The sequence below is a fragment of the Schistocerca americana genome, chromosome 9 (assembly GCF_021461395.2).
Source record: "Schistocerca americana isolate TAMUIC-IGC-003095 chromosome 9, iqSchAmer2.1, whole genome shotgun sequence".
NCBI lineage: Eukaryota > Metazoa > Arthropoda > Insecta > Orthoptera > Acrididae > Schistocerca > Schistocerca americana.
Window position 1 is genome coordinate 43598546 of NC_060127.1, and position 21722 is coordinate 43620267.

General features: G+C 43.2%; 1 protein-coding gene across 1 annotated transcript in view; it reads left to right on the forward strand.

The window, feature by feature from the left end:
* LOC124550924 (peroxidase-like) overlaps nt 1-21722 on the forward strand; it is a 194669-nt gene that overhangs the window by 92565 nt on the left and 80382 nt on the right. Inside the window, exon 3 of the mRNA XM_047125720.1 lies at nt 15967-16222. Coding sequence (XP_046981676.1) covers nt 15967-16222 — 256 coding nt within the window. The remainder of the gene's footprint in view (nt 1-15966; nt 16223-21722) is intronic.

A 21722-nucleotide genomic window follows, 5' to 3' on the forward strand; every position in this document is an offset into this window, starting at 1 on the left:
GCCAACACCCGGCATCATGGTGTGGGGAGCGATCTCCTACACTGGCCGTACACCACTGGTGATCGTCGAGGGGACACTGAATAGTGCACGGTACATCCAAACCGTCATCGAACCCATCGTTCTACCATTCCTAGACCGGCAAGGGAACTTGCTGTTCCAACAGGACAATGCACGTCCGCATGTATCCCGTGCCACCCAATGTGCTCTAGAAGGTGTAAGTCAACTACCCTGGCCAGCAGGATCTCCGGATCTGTCCCCCATTGAGCATGTTTGGGACTGGATGAAGCGTCATCTCACGCGGTCTGCACGTCCAGCACGAACGCTGGTCCAACTGAGGCGCCAGGTGGAAATGGCATGGCAAGCCGTTCCACAGGACTACATCCAGCATCTCTACGATCGTCTCCATGGGAGAATAGCAGCCTGCATTGCTGCGAAAGGTGGATATACACTGTACTAGTGCCGACATTGTGCATGCTCTGTTGCCTGTGTCTATGTGCCTGTGGTTCTGTCAGTGTGATCATGTGATGTATCTGACCCTAGGAATGTGTCAAAAAATTTCCCCTTCCTGGGACAATGAATTCACGGTGTTCTTATTTCAATTTCCAGGAGTGTATAAATAATGACGTAATGCGATCGACGGGCATACTAGAGACACTGCCCAACACACCTGTGCAAAACTTCATTGCATTTTCACTGTGGTTCCATTTCGGGACCAATCATTCCTTACTTTCTGAATACCCCTCGTAGATAAGCGACATAAACAAAAATTGGTGACTGTGTTTCTAGAACTGAAAGATGATGTCTATTCACATTTTGATTATCAAATACGCCGGGAGAAACTTAAGAATCACATCATACACCTTTACGGGGAGGAGATGTATCGCAGCATGAAGAAATTTGAAAAGTTGCGCCACCGTAGATGTCGTTTGCTAAGTACTCTAGCCTTTCTAAAGAGATGTCGTTCCGAGAATGTTGTTCCAAATTTTGCTAAGGTTATGCATCACATCGATTCTGCAGCAGCTAAGAGAATCAAGAAACGAGCCAGCCTCGCATTGGTACGTGAGAGAGTGCAATTCACCCGCCGGAGCCTTGAGTTTATCTCACAGGAATTACTCAAACTACATTTGCAACTGGGTAGTAAGTTCACTTTTTGTTCCAGGAATTGGATTGATGGTGTCACCTGGGTGTCAGCTGATTCCGCCCATAAGAAGGCTACGGGACGTCAAACAGCTAAGTTCTCACGTCTCCTTGACAAACCATCCCTGCAGGTTCCGTGCAAGACTGTCATCGATTTGAGTGGCATGGTGTCGAGTGTTGATGCGGTCTCGGTTTTGCAGAAAGGTCTCAACTTCGCTCCCACCCCCAAGTTCACTCCGGTCGCAGAAATTGTTAGTGCTGTTGAACAGGTTGCAGCTCGACTTCCGCCAGAATCAGCCGAGGAAATACGTCGTGAAACTTGTCGTGCGTTGACGAAATCCAAGCCGATGAAGTCAAATATCAGCAGTAAAGAGAGGGCGGCCATTCGTGATCTGAGGGAGCGCTCTGAAGTTGTTGTCTTACCGGCTGACAAAGGCAATGCTACAGTTGTTGTCTCCCATAAGGACTACACTGATAAGATGCAGAGCCTGCTAAATGACGATTCCTACCGGAAGATCAGCGTTGACCCTACAAAGAAGGTGGAGAACAAGACGAGGGCGCTTCTCAAGGACGCAGATTTACCGGAGGGTGACGCTAAGAAATTGTTACCCCAAGGTCCGGTACCGCCTAGACTATATGGACTCCCGAAGGTTCACAAACAGGGGGTACCATTACGCCCCATTGTCAGCAACATCAGGGAACCTACATATTTGTTGGCCAAATACCTGACGGGAATATTAAGTCCTTATGTGGGTAAATGCCCTCATCACATCCGTAATTCCGTGGATTTTGTTAAACGCCTTGATAGCTTCAGGTTGGATGAGTCAGATATCATGGTGAGTTTTGACGTCGTTTCCTTGTTTACGAGGGTACCCCTGCGAGAGTCACTAGAATTGATTAGTCAGAAGTTTGACAAGAAGACCACTGAACTTTTTAGGCATGTCTTGACTTCCACGTATTTTCTTTTTAATGGAGAATACTACGAACAAACGGAGGGAGTCGCCATGGGTAGCCCACTCTCACCGGTGGTAGCGAATTTGTACATGGAGAACTTCGAGGAGGAAGCCCTGTCGTCATCCGTATGGAAACCTACTTGCTTTTTCCGTTACGTTGACGACACGTTCGTCATCTGGCCACATGGTATGGATAAACTCCTTGACTTCCTTACACATCTAAACTCCATACACCCCAACATCAAATTCACTATGGAGACTGAAACGGAGGGTAAATTGCCTTTCCTTGACGTCTTGGTCAAGAGAAGGGCTGACGGCACCCTAGGTCATGGGGTGTATCGGAAGGCTACGCACACTGATCTGTATTTGCATGCAGACAGCTGCCACCACCCTTCACAGAGGAATGGGGTACTTAAAACTCTAGTACATAGGGCGCGCACTATCTCTGACGCAGAGAGTCTACCCCAGGAATTGGAACATCTGAGAACTGTATTTCGAAAAAATGGGTACTCAGAGTGGCAGATTCAACGTGCTCTCCGCCCAACCACTGCAGCACAACCTGTTGAGATGGATGAAGTCACGAGGGAGGAGGTAGGCACTGCATTTATTCCATACACAGGCGCACTCTCGGGAAAAATCGCCCGCATTCTGAAGAAACACCGGGTCGGAACTGTGTTTTGTCCTCCAAATAAAACTCGTGCACTGGTGGGGAGCGCCAAAGATGACCTCGGTTTGAGGAAGGCCGGCGTGTACCAGATTCCGTGTCAATGTGGCAAGTCGTATATTGGTCAGACGATGCGTACCATCGAGGATCGATGCCGTGAACACCAGAGGCACACTCGACTGATGTATCCGAACAAGTCGGCGGTCGCTGAACATTGTTTGTCGGAAAATCACGCCATGGAGTATGACCACACGAGGATTCTGGTACAGACGTCGAGATACTGGGACAGCGTTGTTAGAGAGGCCATCGAAATTCGCACCAATGACGACCTCATAAACCGTGACTGTGGCTATAATCTTAGCAAGGCTTGGGAACCAGCGATCGGGTTAATCAAGAGTAAATCGAGCAGACGTATAGTTGTGACGACCACGGCGGACAGAGCCATCACACCGACGTCATCTCAGACGCCGTCGCAATCTGTTCCACCGCGCGACCGTGGCGCTGGGCGCGGACGGCGGAGGGAGCGCGCCGCGGGCGGAGGGTATTTAAATCGGCCGCCACCGCGACCGAACCCAGTTCCCTCTGAGCAGCCATAGCGTACGGATCTCCGTGCCGGCACGTTCACAGGAGCTCAGTCCGTCAGTTCACCTGATGATGGCGACATGTTTGATCGCCGAAATATTGTGCCCGTTGGACACTATAGACCGGCAGCATACCCGTGGATATTTTGATTATTCACATTTCGTTCCAAAAAATGGTTCAAATGGCTCTGAGCACTATGGGACATAACTGCTGAGATCATCTGTCCCCTAGAACTTAGAACTACTTAAACCGAACTAACCTAAAGACATCACACACATCCATGCCCAAGGCAGGATTCGAACCTGTGACCGGAGCGGTCGTACGGCTCCAGACTGCAGCGCCAAAAACCGCTCGGCCACTCCGGCCGGCATCTCGTTCCAGGCGCTAGTAGCACCACAATGAGAATGGAAATGGAAATGAATGTTTGACGTCATTGGCTGGTAGGCCCCTGATGGGGCAGGTCCAGCCGCCTTGGTGCAGGTCTTATTACATACAATTGGGCGACCTTCGCGCCGAATGGGGATGAAATGATGATGAAGACAACGCAACACCCAGTCCCTGAGCAGAGAAAATCCCCAACCCAGCTGGAAATCGAACCCAGGCCCGTAGGACGGCAATCCCTCACGCTGACCACTCAGCTATAGGGGCAGACCCAATGAGAATGCAAGTCAGGTTTGTTTTAAATACACGCTGTAGCGGTCGTGAACGTTAGTTACCTTTGAGATTCGACGTGGTGAGTTGATGTTAGTGAAGAATGCCTTTAAGGCTACAAAGACACCTTTGTCAACACCTCACTGAGATTGTATGAGGACATGTGACACGGCTATGAGAAACTGGATGTTCATTCTGCTGTATTGCAGAAAGGTTTGGCAGGAATTTAACTGCTGTACATGGTTGCTGGCAGCGGTGGTCACGAGAATGCAAAGTCGCAAGAAGGCCAGGTCCCGAACGGCCACGTGGTACTATCGAGAGGGAGGACCACTGTGTTCAGCGTATGGCTCTGGCACATACTATTGCATCTGCAGCAGCAATTTGAGCGGCAGTTTGCACCACAGTGACACAACGAACTGTTACAAATCGGTTACTTTAAGGACAGCTCAAAGCCAGACGCCCTATAGCGTGCATTCCATTGACCCCAAACCACTGTCATCTGCGACTTCATCGGTGTCAAGCGAGACCTCATTGGAGGACAGGTTGGAGGTGTGTTGTGTTTTCTGATGTACGCTGGTTCTGCCTAGGTGCCACTGGAGGCCTTATATTAGTTAGAAGGATGGCAATTGAGGGCCTCAACCAACCTGACTGCATGCTAGACACACTGGACTTTCACTAGGATTATGGCCTGCGGTGCTATTTCATATGGCAGCAGGAGCACGCTCGTGGTTGTCCCACACACCTGATTGCAAATTTATACGTCAGTCTGGTGATTCAACTTGTTGTGCTGCCATTCATGACAAGCATTCCTGGGGGTGTTTTCCAACAGGATAATGCCCGTCCATGTACCAATGTTGTAACGCAACATGCTCTACAGAGTGTCGAAATGTTGCCTTGGCAGCTCCATCACCACAACTCTCTCCATTCTACTATATATGGGTCATTATTGGAAGACAACTCCGGCATTATCCTCAAACACCATTAACTGTCCCTGTATTGACTGACCAAGTGCAACAGGCACGGAACTCCATCCCACAAACTGACATCTGGCACCTGTGCAACACAGTGCATGCACGTTTGCGCGCTTGCATTCGACATTCTGGTGGTTACACCAGTTATTAATGTACCAGCATTTCACATTTGCAGCGGATCTGGCACTTACATTAACCTTTGATCATGCATTCTTAAATCTATGTTAAATCTATCTTAAATATTTTACCTAGACAAACGTATTCGCAAAAGTTTATTACTTCACATTAATTATTTGTTGGTTTTGGGATTGATTCAAGGTATCTTCCTACTATTCTTAACATTCCTTGTAAAACTCATGGTCATAGTGGCTATCACAGCCTTGTAATCACTGATACCTTCCTCTACGTCAACTGATTTGATAATTTCAGGTTAGCTAGCTGCTGGGAGGTCTATGACGTATTACATCTATGGTCTATGACGCATAACATCGGGGAGAGGCTGCAACCCTGTCTCACTCCCAGTGGTTGGGAAGGGAGTGAGACAGGGTTGTAGTCTCTCCCTGATGTTATTCAATCTGTATATTGAGCAAGCAGTAAAGGAAACAAAAGAAAAATTCGGAGTAGGTATTAAAATCCATGGAGAAGAAATAATTGTAATTCTGTCAGATACAGCAAAGGACTTGGAAGAGCAGTTGAGCGGAATGGACAGTGTCTAGAAAGGAGGATGTAAGATGAACATCAACAAAAGCAAAACGAGGATAATGGAATGTAGTCGAATTAAGTCGGGTGATGCTGAAGGAATTAGATTAGGAAATGAGACACTTAAAGTAGTAAAGGAGTTTTGCTATTTGGGGAGAAAAATGACTGATGATGGTCAAAGTAGAGAGGATATAAAATAGAGACTGGCAATGGCAAGGAAAACGTTTCTGAAGAAGAGAAGTTTGTTAACATAGAGTATAGATTTAAATGTCAGGAAGTCGTTTCTGAAAGTATTTGTATGGAGTGTAGCCATGTATGGAAGTGAAACATGGACGATAAATAGTTTAGACAAGAAGAGAATAGAACCTTTCAAAATGTGGTGCTACAGAAGAATGCTGAAGATTAGATGGGTAGATCACATAACTAATGAGGAGGTATTGAATAGAATTGAGGAGAAAAGGAGTTTGTGGCACAACTTGACAGGAAGAAGGGACCAGTTGGTAGCACATGTTCCGAGGCATGAATGGATCACAAATTTAGCATTGGAGCATTGGAGGGCAGCATGGAGGGTAAAAATCATAGAGGGAGACCAAGAGATGAATACACTAAGCAGATTCAGAAGAATGTAGGTTGCAGTAAGTACTGGGAGATGAAGAAGCTTGCGCAAGATGGAGTAACATGGAGAGCTGGATCAAACCAGTCTCGGGACTGAAGACCACAACAACAGCATTCCATAGTGGCTCACGTGTTTTTGAGTTTTTGTTTTTCTTGTTCTTTCTACATGGAGATTATTACAGTAACATGAAGATCTGAATTTACCCGTAAACTACTCAAGTCTGTTCTTGTATGCAGTATGCTTCTTATGATGCACAAAAATGGTACTGTAAGTATGTTTATCTGCATGAACAAGGACTTGCAGTGTGTTTGTGGAGAGCTGTGTGTAATAATTCTAATGGCCCTTTTCTGTAATTTAAAAACCTCTGTTAAGCGACATTTAGTTGCACCCCAGAATGTTATTCCACAGGATATAATAGAGTCGAAATAAGCCATATGCACTAATCTTGTACACCCTGCAGTGCAAACTCTAGAAATTATTCTCAGTGCGAAACAAGCTGAACTGAGTTTTATTGTTGTTCTTGGACTACATCTGCAAGACGTCTCAGTTGTTGACAACAAATGTCAGCAATGATGGTTGTACATCGAGGAAGCAATTCGTAGAACACCACATCATATCTGTTCTACCAGATCTATAACACTATCTTCTGTGGATGTGTGCAGGTCTTTGTATGGGGAGTTGCTGCTTTGTTTTGGGCTAAACTATTCTTTTCTCTTCCTTATGTTAGCATAAAGACTCCATTTCTTGTCACCAGTAACGATACAGGATAGGAAAGGTCACTGTTGTTCACTAGTCAATTGATGACAAGCAATCAGAGATGTACATATGGCCACCCACTGAATTTTGTGATTTTGACTTAGAGCATTGCATGTTAAGTCTCGTACGATGCTGGAATGATCACAGTCCATCACATTTGCCAGTTCTCGAGTACACTGAAATGAATCATTGTGGATTAATGCGTTTAAGCGATTATCATCAAACCCCTGAAAAAACGAGAAAACCATTTGCTAATTTGGCACCCCATTTTCTAGCGCCCACAACTCCATTACTATCTCTAAACGACAAAATGAGAATATGCTAACTCAAATAGCAACAGGGACCTACAAATAAAAAAAATGACAATCGATAATTAAACCCACAGCAACTGGAATACTAACAAGCAAAAAAAAAAAAAAAAAAAAAAAAAAAACTATGGACTTATGCATGAACTAAATATTAAAATCATAAAATTGCAATTGCGGGTAATATTAACGTAGACATAAGGGCAGACAGAAAAATGTGATTCATACGGTCAATGCTTTGAAGTCATTGAACTATTACTCTCTTAATGACAAGTCCACCAGACTGGATGTGTGTCTTGATAACATAATGTGTAATACAAGCAGAGACTCTCTTCAATTGACATTGTAGATTTAGGAATATCACAGCATGCAGAGCAGTGGCTTAAAATGGGAAACTCTTCACTCAGTACCAGAGAAAGACAAGTGACATATAAACTCCCAGGAAATTCAATATAAATAATATGAAGGGCCAATTAAAGGAAATGGATTGGTTTCATGTAATGGATAATAATAAAAAAAAATGATGTACCCCACTACAACAAAAAAAAAAAAAATCATACCAATGTTGCACATAAGCAGCATCGTAACAACAAGTAGTACACTTCACAATTTAACAAATGCATGATACTAATACAATATTCTAAAAAGATAGATCTCATAAAAGGACTAGGACTAGGAAAATTACATAAACATGAGAAAACACTATAGATCCAAAACTGAAAAAAATGCAAAGTGAAGTGCAAATAATGGGCATATTTTAAATTCCAGAAACAGACATAAAGCAGCGTCGAATGTCACTGAAATGGAAATTAATAATATCAATAAAAAGAACAGTACCTTCTGGTTGTAATATGCTTGGTGAATATCTTGTTAATAGTGCCAGCACCATCTCTGCACTCAATAATTCTGCTTCAGATGCAGAAGCCCTGTTCAATCACGCAAAACAAACAAGTGAGAAATTTGCCTGGACCTTAACACTTTATATGGCATTCATAAATCGCTATTCAGACTAAGCAATTAGAAAGCAGAATACTATTTTGAACTCGCAGTAATTTCATCATATCATAACAAAAGAAATCGAAATGCCACTTCTGTCACTAACAGAGTACTACATGAAGGAATTTTCCCAGAATGTCTTAAGCTTACACTCACATTACCTGTGTATATAAAAAGGTGAAAAAAGGCTCCCAAATAATTATAGACCTAATTCAATAGTACCAGCCTCATCCGAGATAGTAGGAAATTGCATGTGTAAACAGTGATACAGTGATACGGCTGTTTTGAAATCAACAAAGTTTTAAATGAAAAACGGTTTGGATTCAGGTCTAAGCTATCAATTTTAAAAGCCTTTTGCGGGCAAGTGCTCTACCATCTGAGCTACCAAAGCACGACTCACAGCTTTACTTCTGCCGGTATCTCATCTCCTACCTTCCAAACTTTACAGAAGCTCTCCTGCGAAACTTGCAGAACTAGCACTCCTGAAAGAATGGAGTAGAGCACTTGCCTGCGAAAGGCAAAGGTCCCGAGTTCGAGTCTCGGTCGGGCACACAATTTTAATCTGCCAGGAAGTTTCATATCAGCGCACACTCTGCTGCAGAGTGAAAATCTCATTCTGGAAACATCCCCCAGGCTGTGGCTAAGCCATGTCTCCGCAATATCCTTTCTTTCAGGAGTGCTAGTTCTGCAAGTTTCGCAGGAGAGCTTCTGTAAAGTTTGGAAGGTAGGAGACGAGATACTGGCAGAAGTAAAGCTGTGAGGACCGGGCGTGAGTTGTGCTTCGGTAGCTCAGATGGTAGAGCACTTGCCCGCGAAAGGCAAAGGTCCCGAGTTCGAGTCTCGGTCGGGCACACAGTTTCAATCTGCCAGGAAGTTTCATATCAGCACACACTCCGCTGCAGAGTGAAAATCTCATTCTGGAATTTTAAAAGCAATTGAAGCTTTGGTGAATAATGTTTAAGAAGAGAAGAAACATTTATTGATTTAACTTTTAAGCAAAGCATTTGATTCAGTGTCACATGACATAGTCATCATAAGATTAGAATATTATGGGATAGAAAGTGAAGCTCACAGTTTATTCAAATCTAATTTGAGAAATAGGTTACACCTGGTGTATCCCAATAATCAAAGATCAGCAACACTCCAAATAAAAAGAGGAATACCCTGACATTCAGTTCTTGTACCTTTCCCGTTTATTGCCTACATTAATGACTTTCCGAATCACATGCCATGTAAGACTATACTATATTTTGATGAAATGACACCAATAACCACAGATGAGGATTTACATAGTGTACTTGCTAACAACAGAGAAATGACTCACTGGTATTAGGCCAATCAGCTGTGCATAAACCAGACGAAAGCAAAAGAAAAAATTTTTAATCTAAACATAACTAAAAGTGAAAGGAAAACAGTAAAACTACTTGGATTGTTCATAGACAAAAATTCTCTTGGGAAGAACATACTGATCTGTGCAGCTTTTTTATGGTATAAATTGAAGAACTGTATGCAAATAGTTATTACTCCACTCATGCACTGCCAGAACAAAAATTAGTACATCTGGAAAGATGATGTCGATTTTGATCTGATGATGGCAAATGCTACCTCGCAGAAAATAGATGTACTGATAATGATGTCAGCATCGTCCGCCAACAGATAGTGCAGGGGCATAGCTACCAGAGCACCATCTATGTTTACCCATTAATAAGGAATACTCACAGCCAGAAGGTTCAGTGGTGTGGTGCAAATGTGAGAAGCAAGCAGGCAACCATGCCACAGAGATGCACTCATGCTTCCTACAGCCAACCGAGTACAGTTGAAAGGGGTCAGGTTGAGGCCTTCCGAGTGGCGGGACTGACCTTTTGGATAACTGCCACACAAATTGGACGTGGTGTATCAGTTGTGCAATGATGCTGGTATCAGTGGTCGCATGAAAGTTCTCACATCTGTAGATGAGGTACTGGATGTACACGCAGCACAGGTGCTTGCCAGGATTGTATAGCTCCCACAGGATGGATAAGAAGGATTGTGGGCCCAGATGTGTCAACACGAACTGTTGCAAAATGATTGTTAGCAGCGGGACCATGGGCACACCTCTATAACATCTTCCACTCACACCACAGCATCGGCGTGCACTGTTTGACTGGTGCCATCAGAGGATCACTTAAAAGATGGAGTGATACGCCATGCTCTTCAGAAATTGCAGCAGATTCTGCCTGCATGCAAGTGATGGTCATTTGCGTGTTCACTGTAGACCCAGTGAGCGTTGTCCCAAAGGGTTCTTTCGTCCAAGACATGCTGGTCCCACACCATGCCTTATGGTCTGGGGTGAGATAAGCTACAACACTAGTTCACCTTTGGTATTACTGGTGGGGACACTCAGTACATCCAGAATGTTGTTAAACCTGCTCTTTTGCCATTCTTACAATGGGAAAGTGATGTGCTGTTCCAACAGGATAATGCTCACCCACACACTGCCTGTGAAATCCAATGTGCTCTGTAAGATGTGCAGTAACTTTCCTGGCCAGCACAATCTCTAGGTTTTTCTCCAGTTGAGAACTTGTAGGATATGATGGGACGAGAAGTGACTGATGTGGCTTGTCAACCAACAGCTCTTACAGAACTACGTGAACAGGACAAGCAGACATGGCATAATGTATCCCAGGACATTTTTCGCTGTCTGTATGATCGACTGGATGCCAGAGTCAGCACCTGCATTGCTGCCCGTGGAGGCAATACTGCTTATTAATACGGGTCTTTCAGCGTGGGTCAATACCTGATACCTTAGAACTGTATGTGCTATTAATCTATAAATGTAATCATTTCATGTATTCCATATGCACTGTTGCTGGGCTGGGGCTGGGCTGTTTTGAGGGAAGAGACCAAACTGCGAGGTCATCGGTCTCATCGGTTTAGGGAAGGACGGCGAAGGAAGTCGGCTGTGCCCTTTCAAAGGAACCATCCCAGTATTTGCCTGGAGCGATTTAGGGAAATCACGGAAAACCTAAATCAGGATGGCCGGACGCGGGATTGAACCATCGTCCTCCCGAATGCGAGTCCAGTGTTGCACTGTTGCAGCAATAAATCAAGAGTGAATTGGGAACCTCTGAAAGGGTGTACCAATCTTTTTCTGGCAGTGTATTTTGCTTTACCATTCACATCTGCAAGATGGAATATTGCACTGGAGCAGTTCTGCTGGAGCTAAATATAGATGTCTAGTAGGATTACCACCAAGACAGTTCTGCAGAAAACGCTTTAAATGTATCAACATAATGACAGCACTTAGCCTGCATATGTATAACTGTTTAATACACTGAAGAGCCGAAGAAACTGGTACACCTGCCTAATATCATGTAGGGCCCCCATAAGCACACAAAAGTGCCAAAACACGACATGGTGTGGATTCGACTGTCTGGAGTATTTTGGAGGTAACTGACACCATGAATACTGCTGAGCTGTCCATAAATCTGTAAGAGTACGAGGGTGTGGAGATTTCTTCTGAACAGCACATTGCAAGACATCCAAGATACGAGTATGCTCAATAATGTTCATGTTTGGTGAGTGTGGTGGCCAGCAGAAGTATTTAAACTCAAAGAGTGTTCCTGGAGCCACTCTGTAGCAGCTCTGGACGTGTGGGTGTCGCATTGTCCTGCTGGAATTGCCCAAGTTTGGCGGAATGCTCAGTGGACATGAATGGATGCAAGTGATCATACATGTCACCTATCATAGTTGTATCTAGACATATCAGGAGCGCCATATTACTACAACTGCACACGCCTCCCACAATTACAGAGCCTCCACCAGCTTTAACAGTCCCCTGCTGACATGCAGGGTCCATGGATTCACGAGGTTGTCTCCATACCTGTGCACGCCCATACACTCAATACAATTTGAAATGAGACTCATCTGACCATGCGACATGTTTCCAGTCATCAACAGTTCAATGTCACTGTTGATGGGACCAGGCAAAGCATACAGCTTTGTGTCGTGCAGTCACGAAGGGTACACGAGTGGCCCTCCGACTCGGAAAGTCTGTATCGATGTTTCATCGAGTCTTTCACATGCTGACACTTGTTGATGGCCCAGCATTGAAATCTGCTGCAGTTTGCAGAAGGGTTGCACTTTTGTCACCTTTAAAGGTTCTCTTCAATCTTCGTTGTTCCTGTTCTTGCCGCAACCTTTTCCAGCTGCAGCGATGTCAGAGATTTGATGTTTTATCGTATTCTTGATAGTCACAGTACACTCGTTAAATGTTCATACGTGAAAATCCCCAATCCATCGCTACCTTGGACATGCTGTGTCCCATCGCCTTTGTGTCAAATATAATACGATGTTCACACTCACTTAAATCTTGGTAGCCTGCCATTGTAGCAGCAGAACTTATCTAACAACTGCACCAGAGGCTTGTCTTATATAGGCGTTGCTGACCGCAGGACTGTATTCTGCCTGTTTACTTGTCTCTGTGTTTGAGTACGCTTGCCTATATGAGTTTCCTTGTCATTTCAGTGTATATTACATGCAAGTGTTCATTGCTTTTTCCATCCGGCCTGAGCTTTCACATGAAAGACTAAGAAGAACTGCATTACCAAACCTTTGTCCTGTGTTCACATTAGTTGGCTCCAGCAGCTCACATTGTCATATTACCACTTAAACTAGCATCCAGGCTATGCATAACCACAACAAAAAAACTATTTTATGGTTTGGGGGGGTAGATCCCATCAAAAAGTATAAAGTATTTGGAACAAGTTGAGGTACACATTTTATTCCAATTTAAGCCACCAAATTAGAAGGAAAGTTGCTGTCTTGAAAATTGCTGTGGTTTTAAGGGATCAATCCTAGTGTGTCTTAAGGGAAGAATGTCAAACCTTCTCATTCATATTGCAAGATTTATTTTACTGCAGAACTGGCAAAAATGCAGCTTTATGTCAGTTTGCATGAAGTTGCTTCACTACCTAGAACAAATACGAGGAGAGGATGAATTGTTTATAAAATAATATTTGTGAATAATAATTCACTCAATGTCTCAGTTTCTTGAAATGCTTCATCTTTGTGGTTGTCAGTGTCTAGTGATATAAGATTCCCGCATGCTGAAAATGATACAGTTTATCTTCAAAATGTGTATCTGAAATGTGCTATTTACAGGCAGTTTTCCTTTCACACTATAAGGCATTTCATTTTCAATGGCACATCAGAATAGCAATTTCCTTAAAACCACTTCCAACTTTCATCACAGAACAGCACAAAACAGACTCACTCATTACAAGAATAATATCCAACATGAACCATTCTTTCCATACCAACAAGCAACTCAGATACAAAGTAACTTGTAATGCTCCTTGCAGATCGAAATTCAAAGATGTTAGAATGGCAAACCGATTTTTGCATTGAAAGATACAATTTATAATTCAGTTTAGTTTTATAACATTTATATTGAAGAATATCTTCATATTACAAACTAATATTTATTTAAATAGTAATAATTAAAATTTAATTCATTTCAAAAGTTTCTTACAAAATTAAAATGAACACAACTTTTACATTTTGAAATATTTTCTTAAAATATAGTTTAGTATATTTTTATCTAAGTGAAATGGTTTTCCATAACTTATTCAAGCATGACAAAGAAAACAAGAATTTAAATGATTTTGAAGTATTTTTTGTATTTGGTAACCTGGTTGTCCAAATGTATTGGGTACACTGTGTTCTTTATCTATCAGGTACTCCGAGTGTCCATAAGTATCTAGTACCGACTTGACAGAAAATCCTAGGAAGTTCTGGTCTTACATTAAATCAGTAAGTGGATCGAAACAGCATATCCAGACACTCTGGGATGATGTTGGCATTGAAACAGAGGATGACACGCGTGACGCTGAAATACTAAACACCTTTTTACAAAGCTGTTCCACAGAGGAAGACCACACTGCAGTTGCTTCTCTAAATCGTTGCATGAACGAAAATATGGCTGACATCAAAATAAGTGTCCAAGGAATAGAAAAACAACTGAAATCACTCAACAGAAGAAAGTTCACTGGACCTGACAGGATACCAATTTGATTCTACACAGAGTACCCAAAAGAACTTGCCTCCCTTCTAACAGCCGTGTACCGCAAGTCTCTAGAGGAACGGAAGGTTCCAAATGATTGGAAAAGAGCACAGGTAGTCCCAGTTTTCAAGAAGGGTCATGGAGCAGATGCGCAAAACTATAGGCCTATATCTCTGACATCTATCTGTTGTAGAATTTTACAACATGTTTTTTGCTCGCGTATCATGTCATTTCTGGAAACCCAGAATCTACTATGTAGGAATCAATATGGATTCCAGAAACAGCGATCGTGTGAGACCCAACTCACGTTATTTGTTCATGAGACCCAGAAAATATTAGATACAGGCACTCAGGTAGATGCCATTTTCCTTGACTTCTGGAAGGTGTTTGATTCATTCGCCTGATAAACAGAGTAAGAACCTACAGAATATCAGACCAGCTGTGTGGATGGATTGAAGAGTTTTTAAAGTCACATCTGGCATACCACAGGGTAGTGTTATGGGACCATTGCTTTTCGCAATATATATAAATGACCTGGTAGATAGTGTCGGAAGTTCCATGCAGCTTTTCGCGGATGATGCTGTAGTATACAGAGAAGTTGCAGGGAGTGTCAACTGACCCTTAACATAGACAAATGTAATGTATTGCGAATACATAGAAAGAAGGATCCTTTATTGTATGATTATATGATAGCGGAGCAAACACTGGTAGCAGTTACTTCTGTAAAATATCTGGGAGTATGCATACGGAACAATTTGAAGTGGAATGATCATATAAAATTAATTATTGGTAAGGTGGATGCCAGGTTGAGATTCATTGGGAGAGACCTTAGAAAATGTAGTCCATCAACAAAGGAGGTGGCTTACAAAACACTCATTTGGCCTATGCTTGAGTATTGCTCACTAGTGTGGGATCCGTACCAGGTCGGGTTGACAGAGGAGATAGAGAAGATCCACAGAAGAGCGGCACATTTCGTCACAGGGTTATTTGGTAAGTGTGATAGCATTGCAGAGATGTTTAGCAAACTCAAGTGGCAGACTCTGCAAGAGCTGTGCTCTGCATCGTGGTGTAGCTTGCTGTCCAGGTTTCGAGAGGGTGCGTTTCTGGATGAGGTATAAAATATATTGCTTCCCCCTACTTATACCTCCCAAGGAGATCACGAATGTAAAATTAGAGAGATTCAAGCATGCACAGAGGCTTTCCGGCAGTTGTTCTTCCCGTGAACCATACACGAGTGGAACAGGAAAGGGAGGTAATGGCAGTCGGACGTAAAGTGCCCTCCGCCACACACCATTGGGTGGCTTGCGGAGTATAAATATAGATGTAGACGTAGATGCTTGTGTGTATCACGTATTTTGATTTCTGGTGAAAATAGGGCCATTGACCATCTCCGTTACAAATGGAAGACCTAAACCCAGATTACTAAACTGATGTCCTCACAAATATGAGCCCAGTGTCTTGACGACTTGCTAGCTTTGTCAGGCTACTGTGGCACAGTTAAGCTTCTCGTCTCTATGTAATATGCTCTCTGTCCATGGCCCAGCTTGTATGCTGTGTCAGGTGTGGAGTGGTGATGCAAGCCTTGTGTTACAGGTGACCTGAACGTGAGCGACTCTGAAATTTGGGATGCAGTGCGGCACGGACTACAGAGAGGATCCAGGCTAGCAGAGACGCTGAAGAAACATGAGCAGTGGGTGTCGCACCACCTGCCTGTGCCACCTGCCACACCAGAGTACAAACACTACAACTTCATTACCAAAGAGTCCACTGACTCTGATAAGCAGCATGTGCTGGATTCACTTGACGACCTCGCCAATGTCACTGCACTGGCTAATTTCCTAGTGCACAAGTGAGTGTGTTTTCCCTCTCTCTCTCTCTCTTTCCTGTCTCCCTCATATATTTTTTTTCGACTGTGTACAAACTCTAGGGATTGATTGATGAGAGGATACAGAACAAAAATAGATCTAATGAACTTATGTCCGGAAATGCACAGTTTCCATGCTACAGACCATTTATACAATCATACATTATTAAAGAGACTGTGGTATAATACACACTGTACCATGCAACAACAATTACAGTATATGCTGAAAATTGTTTCCATGTACCTCAATGCATGTGTGTATGTGTTGTAGCATGCTCCGTCTCACACGTTCACATTGGCCATGCTCCATCCGAACAGTGTCAAAGGCAGAATGAATAACTTGCTCCAGTGGCTCCACATCTGGAATGGGGTCTGCATACATGATACTTTTGGTATGGTCCCATAACCAGAAATTGCACAGGCAGACCATTCAACTGGAACCCCTCATTCAATGCATGAGCACAGAAGACACAATTGAGATGCATGCAGACGGTAATGGTTAGGTGAGCTGCAGCACCATCATCTAGCAGCCATACAACCTTTTGAATGATCAATGGGAGTTCTTCCAGCAGGGGAGGCAAAGTCAGTCACAAGGAATGCCAACAGTTCTGGCCTGTTAGGCGACATGGAATGAAAACTGGTTCCAAAATATGGTAGCCAATCCCAGCCCAGATATTCCTGCTGCACCAACGCTGATGATTCGCTGTCACCATACCATAGGGGTTCTGCATAGTGTTCCACAGATCACGGTTATGGATATTGAAGACACCACACCAAGTACAGATGGCCTCATCTGTGAATAGGACGGATAACACAAATCCCGATATTATGGTAGCCTGGTGAAGAAACCAGTGACAAAAGTGCTCCCGGTGAGGAAAGTCTGTTGCTAGTAAGCCCTGCACTTGCTGTAACTGATAAGGGTAGTAACAATTGTCATGGACACTGTTCCTCATAGTTGTTTGGCTTATGCTGTACTATTGGGCCAACAGCCTGGTACAGATATGGCGGATACTTTGTACAGTGTTAATCACATTCTCCTCCACGTCTGGTGTCCAAAAATTTTGGGTACATCCTTCATGATTTCATGCTTTCTGTAAAACTCTGCTCAGACAAATGGCATTGCAAACATTGAATGGTGTGTTTGTTGTCAACAGGGATAGCTATAGGTCTCCTGATACAACATTTCTGCCTGCCACCCTTTGCCATTCACCTTTCCATAAGCAAACACCATGTCAACAAGCTCTCGATTCGAATACGAAACCTTTGTGCGCAATCCTGTATCACAGCCACTACAAGGTGAGTCAGCAAGAGAAGTGAATTGGGCACAACATTACGGTACCAATTATAATGGCAGGAGAGGGTGCTAGGGCATGATGTATGTGGAACAGTATGACTCTGTAGGAGGAAACCGTGCATACTGTAACTATGGCTCCATGGTACAGCACGTATTAGACAACAGTCTCTGTAACAAAGTATGATTGAATAAATAGTCTCTAGCATTGAATCCTCGCATTCCTGGACATAAGTTCATTAGACCTTTTTTGTTCTGTATCTTCTCATCGATCAATACCTAGAATTTGTGCATTATATCTGTGTGTGTGTGTGTGTGTGTGTGTGTGTGTGTGTGTGTGTGTGTGTGTGTGTGTGTGTTTGTGTGTGTGGGCACACACACTGGATGTCCAAAGTCATCAGGCACATTTCCTCTGGCGTGTTTTCAAATATCTGCAATTTGGTTTTGGCTTGTGTAGCTGGCATAAGCCCTAACAAATATTGCTTACCACATCTTTCCTGTGATACCCAGCACTACAAAAAGTGTTAGTTTGTTTACCATTGAAAAAGAAAATTATTTTTAAAGCAGAATTTTACATACCCATCGAATGGATCAGTCCACTATAGATATACATAGCAGTTCCATATTCTGGCACTGATGGACCATTCAGAAGAGTTGTGGAATGTGTGGGATCAGCACGATACTTTCCCAGAGATAAGTTCTGAGATTTTGTATTTCCTACTTCTTACTTAAATAACTCCTCAACTGGCAATCTGGCACTGACTGCATTCTGTTCTTGTTCTTCCACCAAGGAAAAATCCCTATCAGTACCTGAAATTGAACATGTGGCAACTGGACACCCTGACCACTCAACTATGACGGACCACACACACGTGCACACACACACACACACACACACACACACACACACACACACACACACACACACACACGTGTTTTCTTCATTGGATGATGATTGGAGACAGGGATTGTAAACTCGTTCGCAGTCATCTATGGTATGAGAACAATTGACATTAACGGTATCAGCTTGCGTAGCTGAATTTTATGTACTAGTCATTCCATCATGTTCTGAAACCTTATTTACGCAATTGGTCTTTGTCAGAAGTCTTTGTTTAGCTGCAAATTTACACAAAAAGAGGTGCAATGGCAGAACCAGAGAGGGAGGCTTGATACACACTTCTGACAACAGTGTATGTAGTGGTATTCTTTCGATGAAGCTGATATGCAATAGTTTGTACACTGTAGCGCCAAACTGGTGTAGGCATTTGTATCAAATATAGAGATACATAAACATGCAGAATACAGCACTGCAGTGAGCAGTGCCTATATAAGACAACAAGAGTCTAGTGCAGTCATTATATTTGTTACTGATGCAACAATGGCATGTTATCAAGATTTAAGTGAGTGTGAACATGGTGTTATAGTCACCTCATGAGCGATGGGACACAGCATCTCCAAGGTGCTGATGAAGTGGGGATTTTCCCATATGACCATTTCACAAGTGTACTGTGAATATCAGGAATCTGGTAAAATATCAAATCTCCAACATTGGTGCGGCTGGAAAAAGATCCTGCAAGAACAGGAGCAATGACAACTCAAGAGAATCATTAAGCAAGACACAAGTACAACCCTTCAACAAACTGCTGCAGATTCAATGCTTGGTCATCATCCAGAGTCAGCGTGCAAACCATTCAATGAAGCATCATCGGTATTGGTTTTTGGAGACGTAGGTCCACTTGTGTACCTTTGAGGACTGCACCACACAAAGCTTTACACCTTGCCTGGGCCTGCCAACACTGACTTTGGACCGTTGATGACTGGAAACATGTTGCCTGGTCGGACGAGTCTCGTTTCAAATTATATCGAGCGTATGGTCATGTGCAGGTATGGAGACAAGCTCATGAATCCATGGACCCTGCATGTTAACAGGGGAATGTTCAAGCTGGTGGAGGCTCTGTAATGGTGTGGGGTGTGATGTGATGGCCCAGCACTCAAATCTGCATCAGTTTGGGGAATTGTTGCACTTCTGTCATGTGGAATGATTCTCTTCAGCCGTCATTGGTCCCGTTCTTGCAGGATCTTTTTCCAGCTGCAGTGTTGTCAGAGATTTGATGTTTTACCAGATTCCTGATATTCACAGTACACTTGTGAAATGATTGTATGGGAAACTCCCCACTTTGTCGTTACCTGGAAGATGCTGTGTCTCATTGCTGGTACGCTGACTCTAACACCACGCTCAAACTCACTTAAATCTTGATAACCTGTCACTGTAGCAACAGTAATGGATCTAACAACTGTGTGAGACACCTGTTGTCTTTACAGTCGTATTCTGCCTGTTTACACATCTCTGAATTTGAATATGCATGCCTATACCAGTTTCTTTGGCGCTTCAGTGTAAATGAGTTGTTACGTCTTACGTAATTCATCCTGTATATAGGGTGATCAGAAACAGTCTGGAAAGCTTGTAAGGGTGTTGCAGGGGAGGCTGCCCTGAGAAATATTTGTTAAGAAAAGAAATTTGATACGTTGTGCCATTTCCAAGTTACTCAGCACTGAAGCTAGCCGATCAGGTCCCTTTGTGTGCAAATTTAAGCAGCCTGCCACACACAGTTAATGTCAGTTGTTCTCCCAGCGTAGATGATAGCACATGAGACTGCTCAGCCCTTGGCTCGATTTTGGTCCTGACTACCATCCCATGCCCAATTTTTGCATTGCTCTCTCGTTCAGTTTGAGGAAACCAAATGAAGAACACGCTTGGTGATGTCTCCAGCAGGCTGTTTGAATTTGGGTTTGCAATGGCCTGATTGACTAACTTCAATCCTAATTAGCTTGTAAATGGCACAACATATCGAATTTTTTTCTTAACAATTACTTTTCAGCACAACCTGCCCTACAAAACCCTTACAAGCTTTCCTGATTGTTTTTGATCACCCTATATAACCACCTTTTGCAGCACTCACCACCACGGGACATGCAGGAAGAGTGTCAGTGAGGTTCTGGAAGGTACCAAGAGGGATGTGGACCGAAGCAAACTCAGAGCCATTGCCAGCTGCTTTAGGTTTCTCATCTGAGGATCTGTGGTGTGAACAGCTTGCTCGAGGTGGTCCCACAGATTCTCTAATGGGTTTAAATCTGTGGAGTTTGTTGACCAGGGGAGTACTGTAAACTCATACTAGTGCTCTGAACTGCACACGTGCACTATGATCTGTGTGAGACGTTGCACTGTCCTGCTTGAAGACACCATTGTACTGAGAAAAGATAACAAACTGCATGTAGGGGTGGATGTGGGCATTAGGATAGGTACAAACATGTGTTGCTCCATTGTGCCTTCCAGAATGATGACATCATGTAGGGAATACCACAAAAACATTCCCCATAGCCGGCCGGAGTGGCCGAGCATTTCTATGCGCTACAGTCTGGAACCGCATGTCCGCTACAGTCGCACGTTCGAATCCTGCCTCGGGCATGAATGTGTGTGATGTCCTTAGGTTAGTTAGGTTTAAGTAGTTCTAAGTTCTAGGGCACTAATGACCTCAGCAGTTAAGTCCCATAGTGATCAAAGCCATTTGAACCAAGCCAGCCATTCCCCAGAACACAACATTCTCTCCTCCAGCCGGTACCCCTCTGACTATTACACAAAGACAGTTTTATAAAGTCAGAGCATAGGAGGATGGAGTATGACTTTCTGTAATAGTGCTGTGTTCGTCTATTGCACACATCCATCATTTTTCTAGTGTAGCAGCTGTGTACAGATTCATTATGTGCAATGCTGGCATTTTTCTCCCATAATACTTATGGTTGCCTGCATGATGAGCTTTGGTGTACCCATTTGATTAGACTAATTATATTTTCCCCAAAATACTACAACATATTTCAATACTGATTGAGCATAAGCAAAATACTTAGTCCTGATATCGTTGTATAATATACAGTTTCTTAGTTTTTATATTATGAAACATGTTTGCTCCATTTTCTGTTTATGTAGTCTTCATGTGTATCATATTTCATGTTCTGTAATGTCCATCTACAGAGAAATTTGGTACTTTTTATGTTCCAATAGTCTATCTGTTTATTTCAGTACGGTTATTGGCTGATGTTCTAGTCTGGATGATGAATGTATTCACTGCAACAGTTTTCTTTTCTTTTTTTTAAATTTATAATCAAATTGTTTGCACTGAATACACTGCTATATTC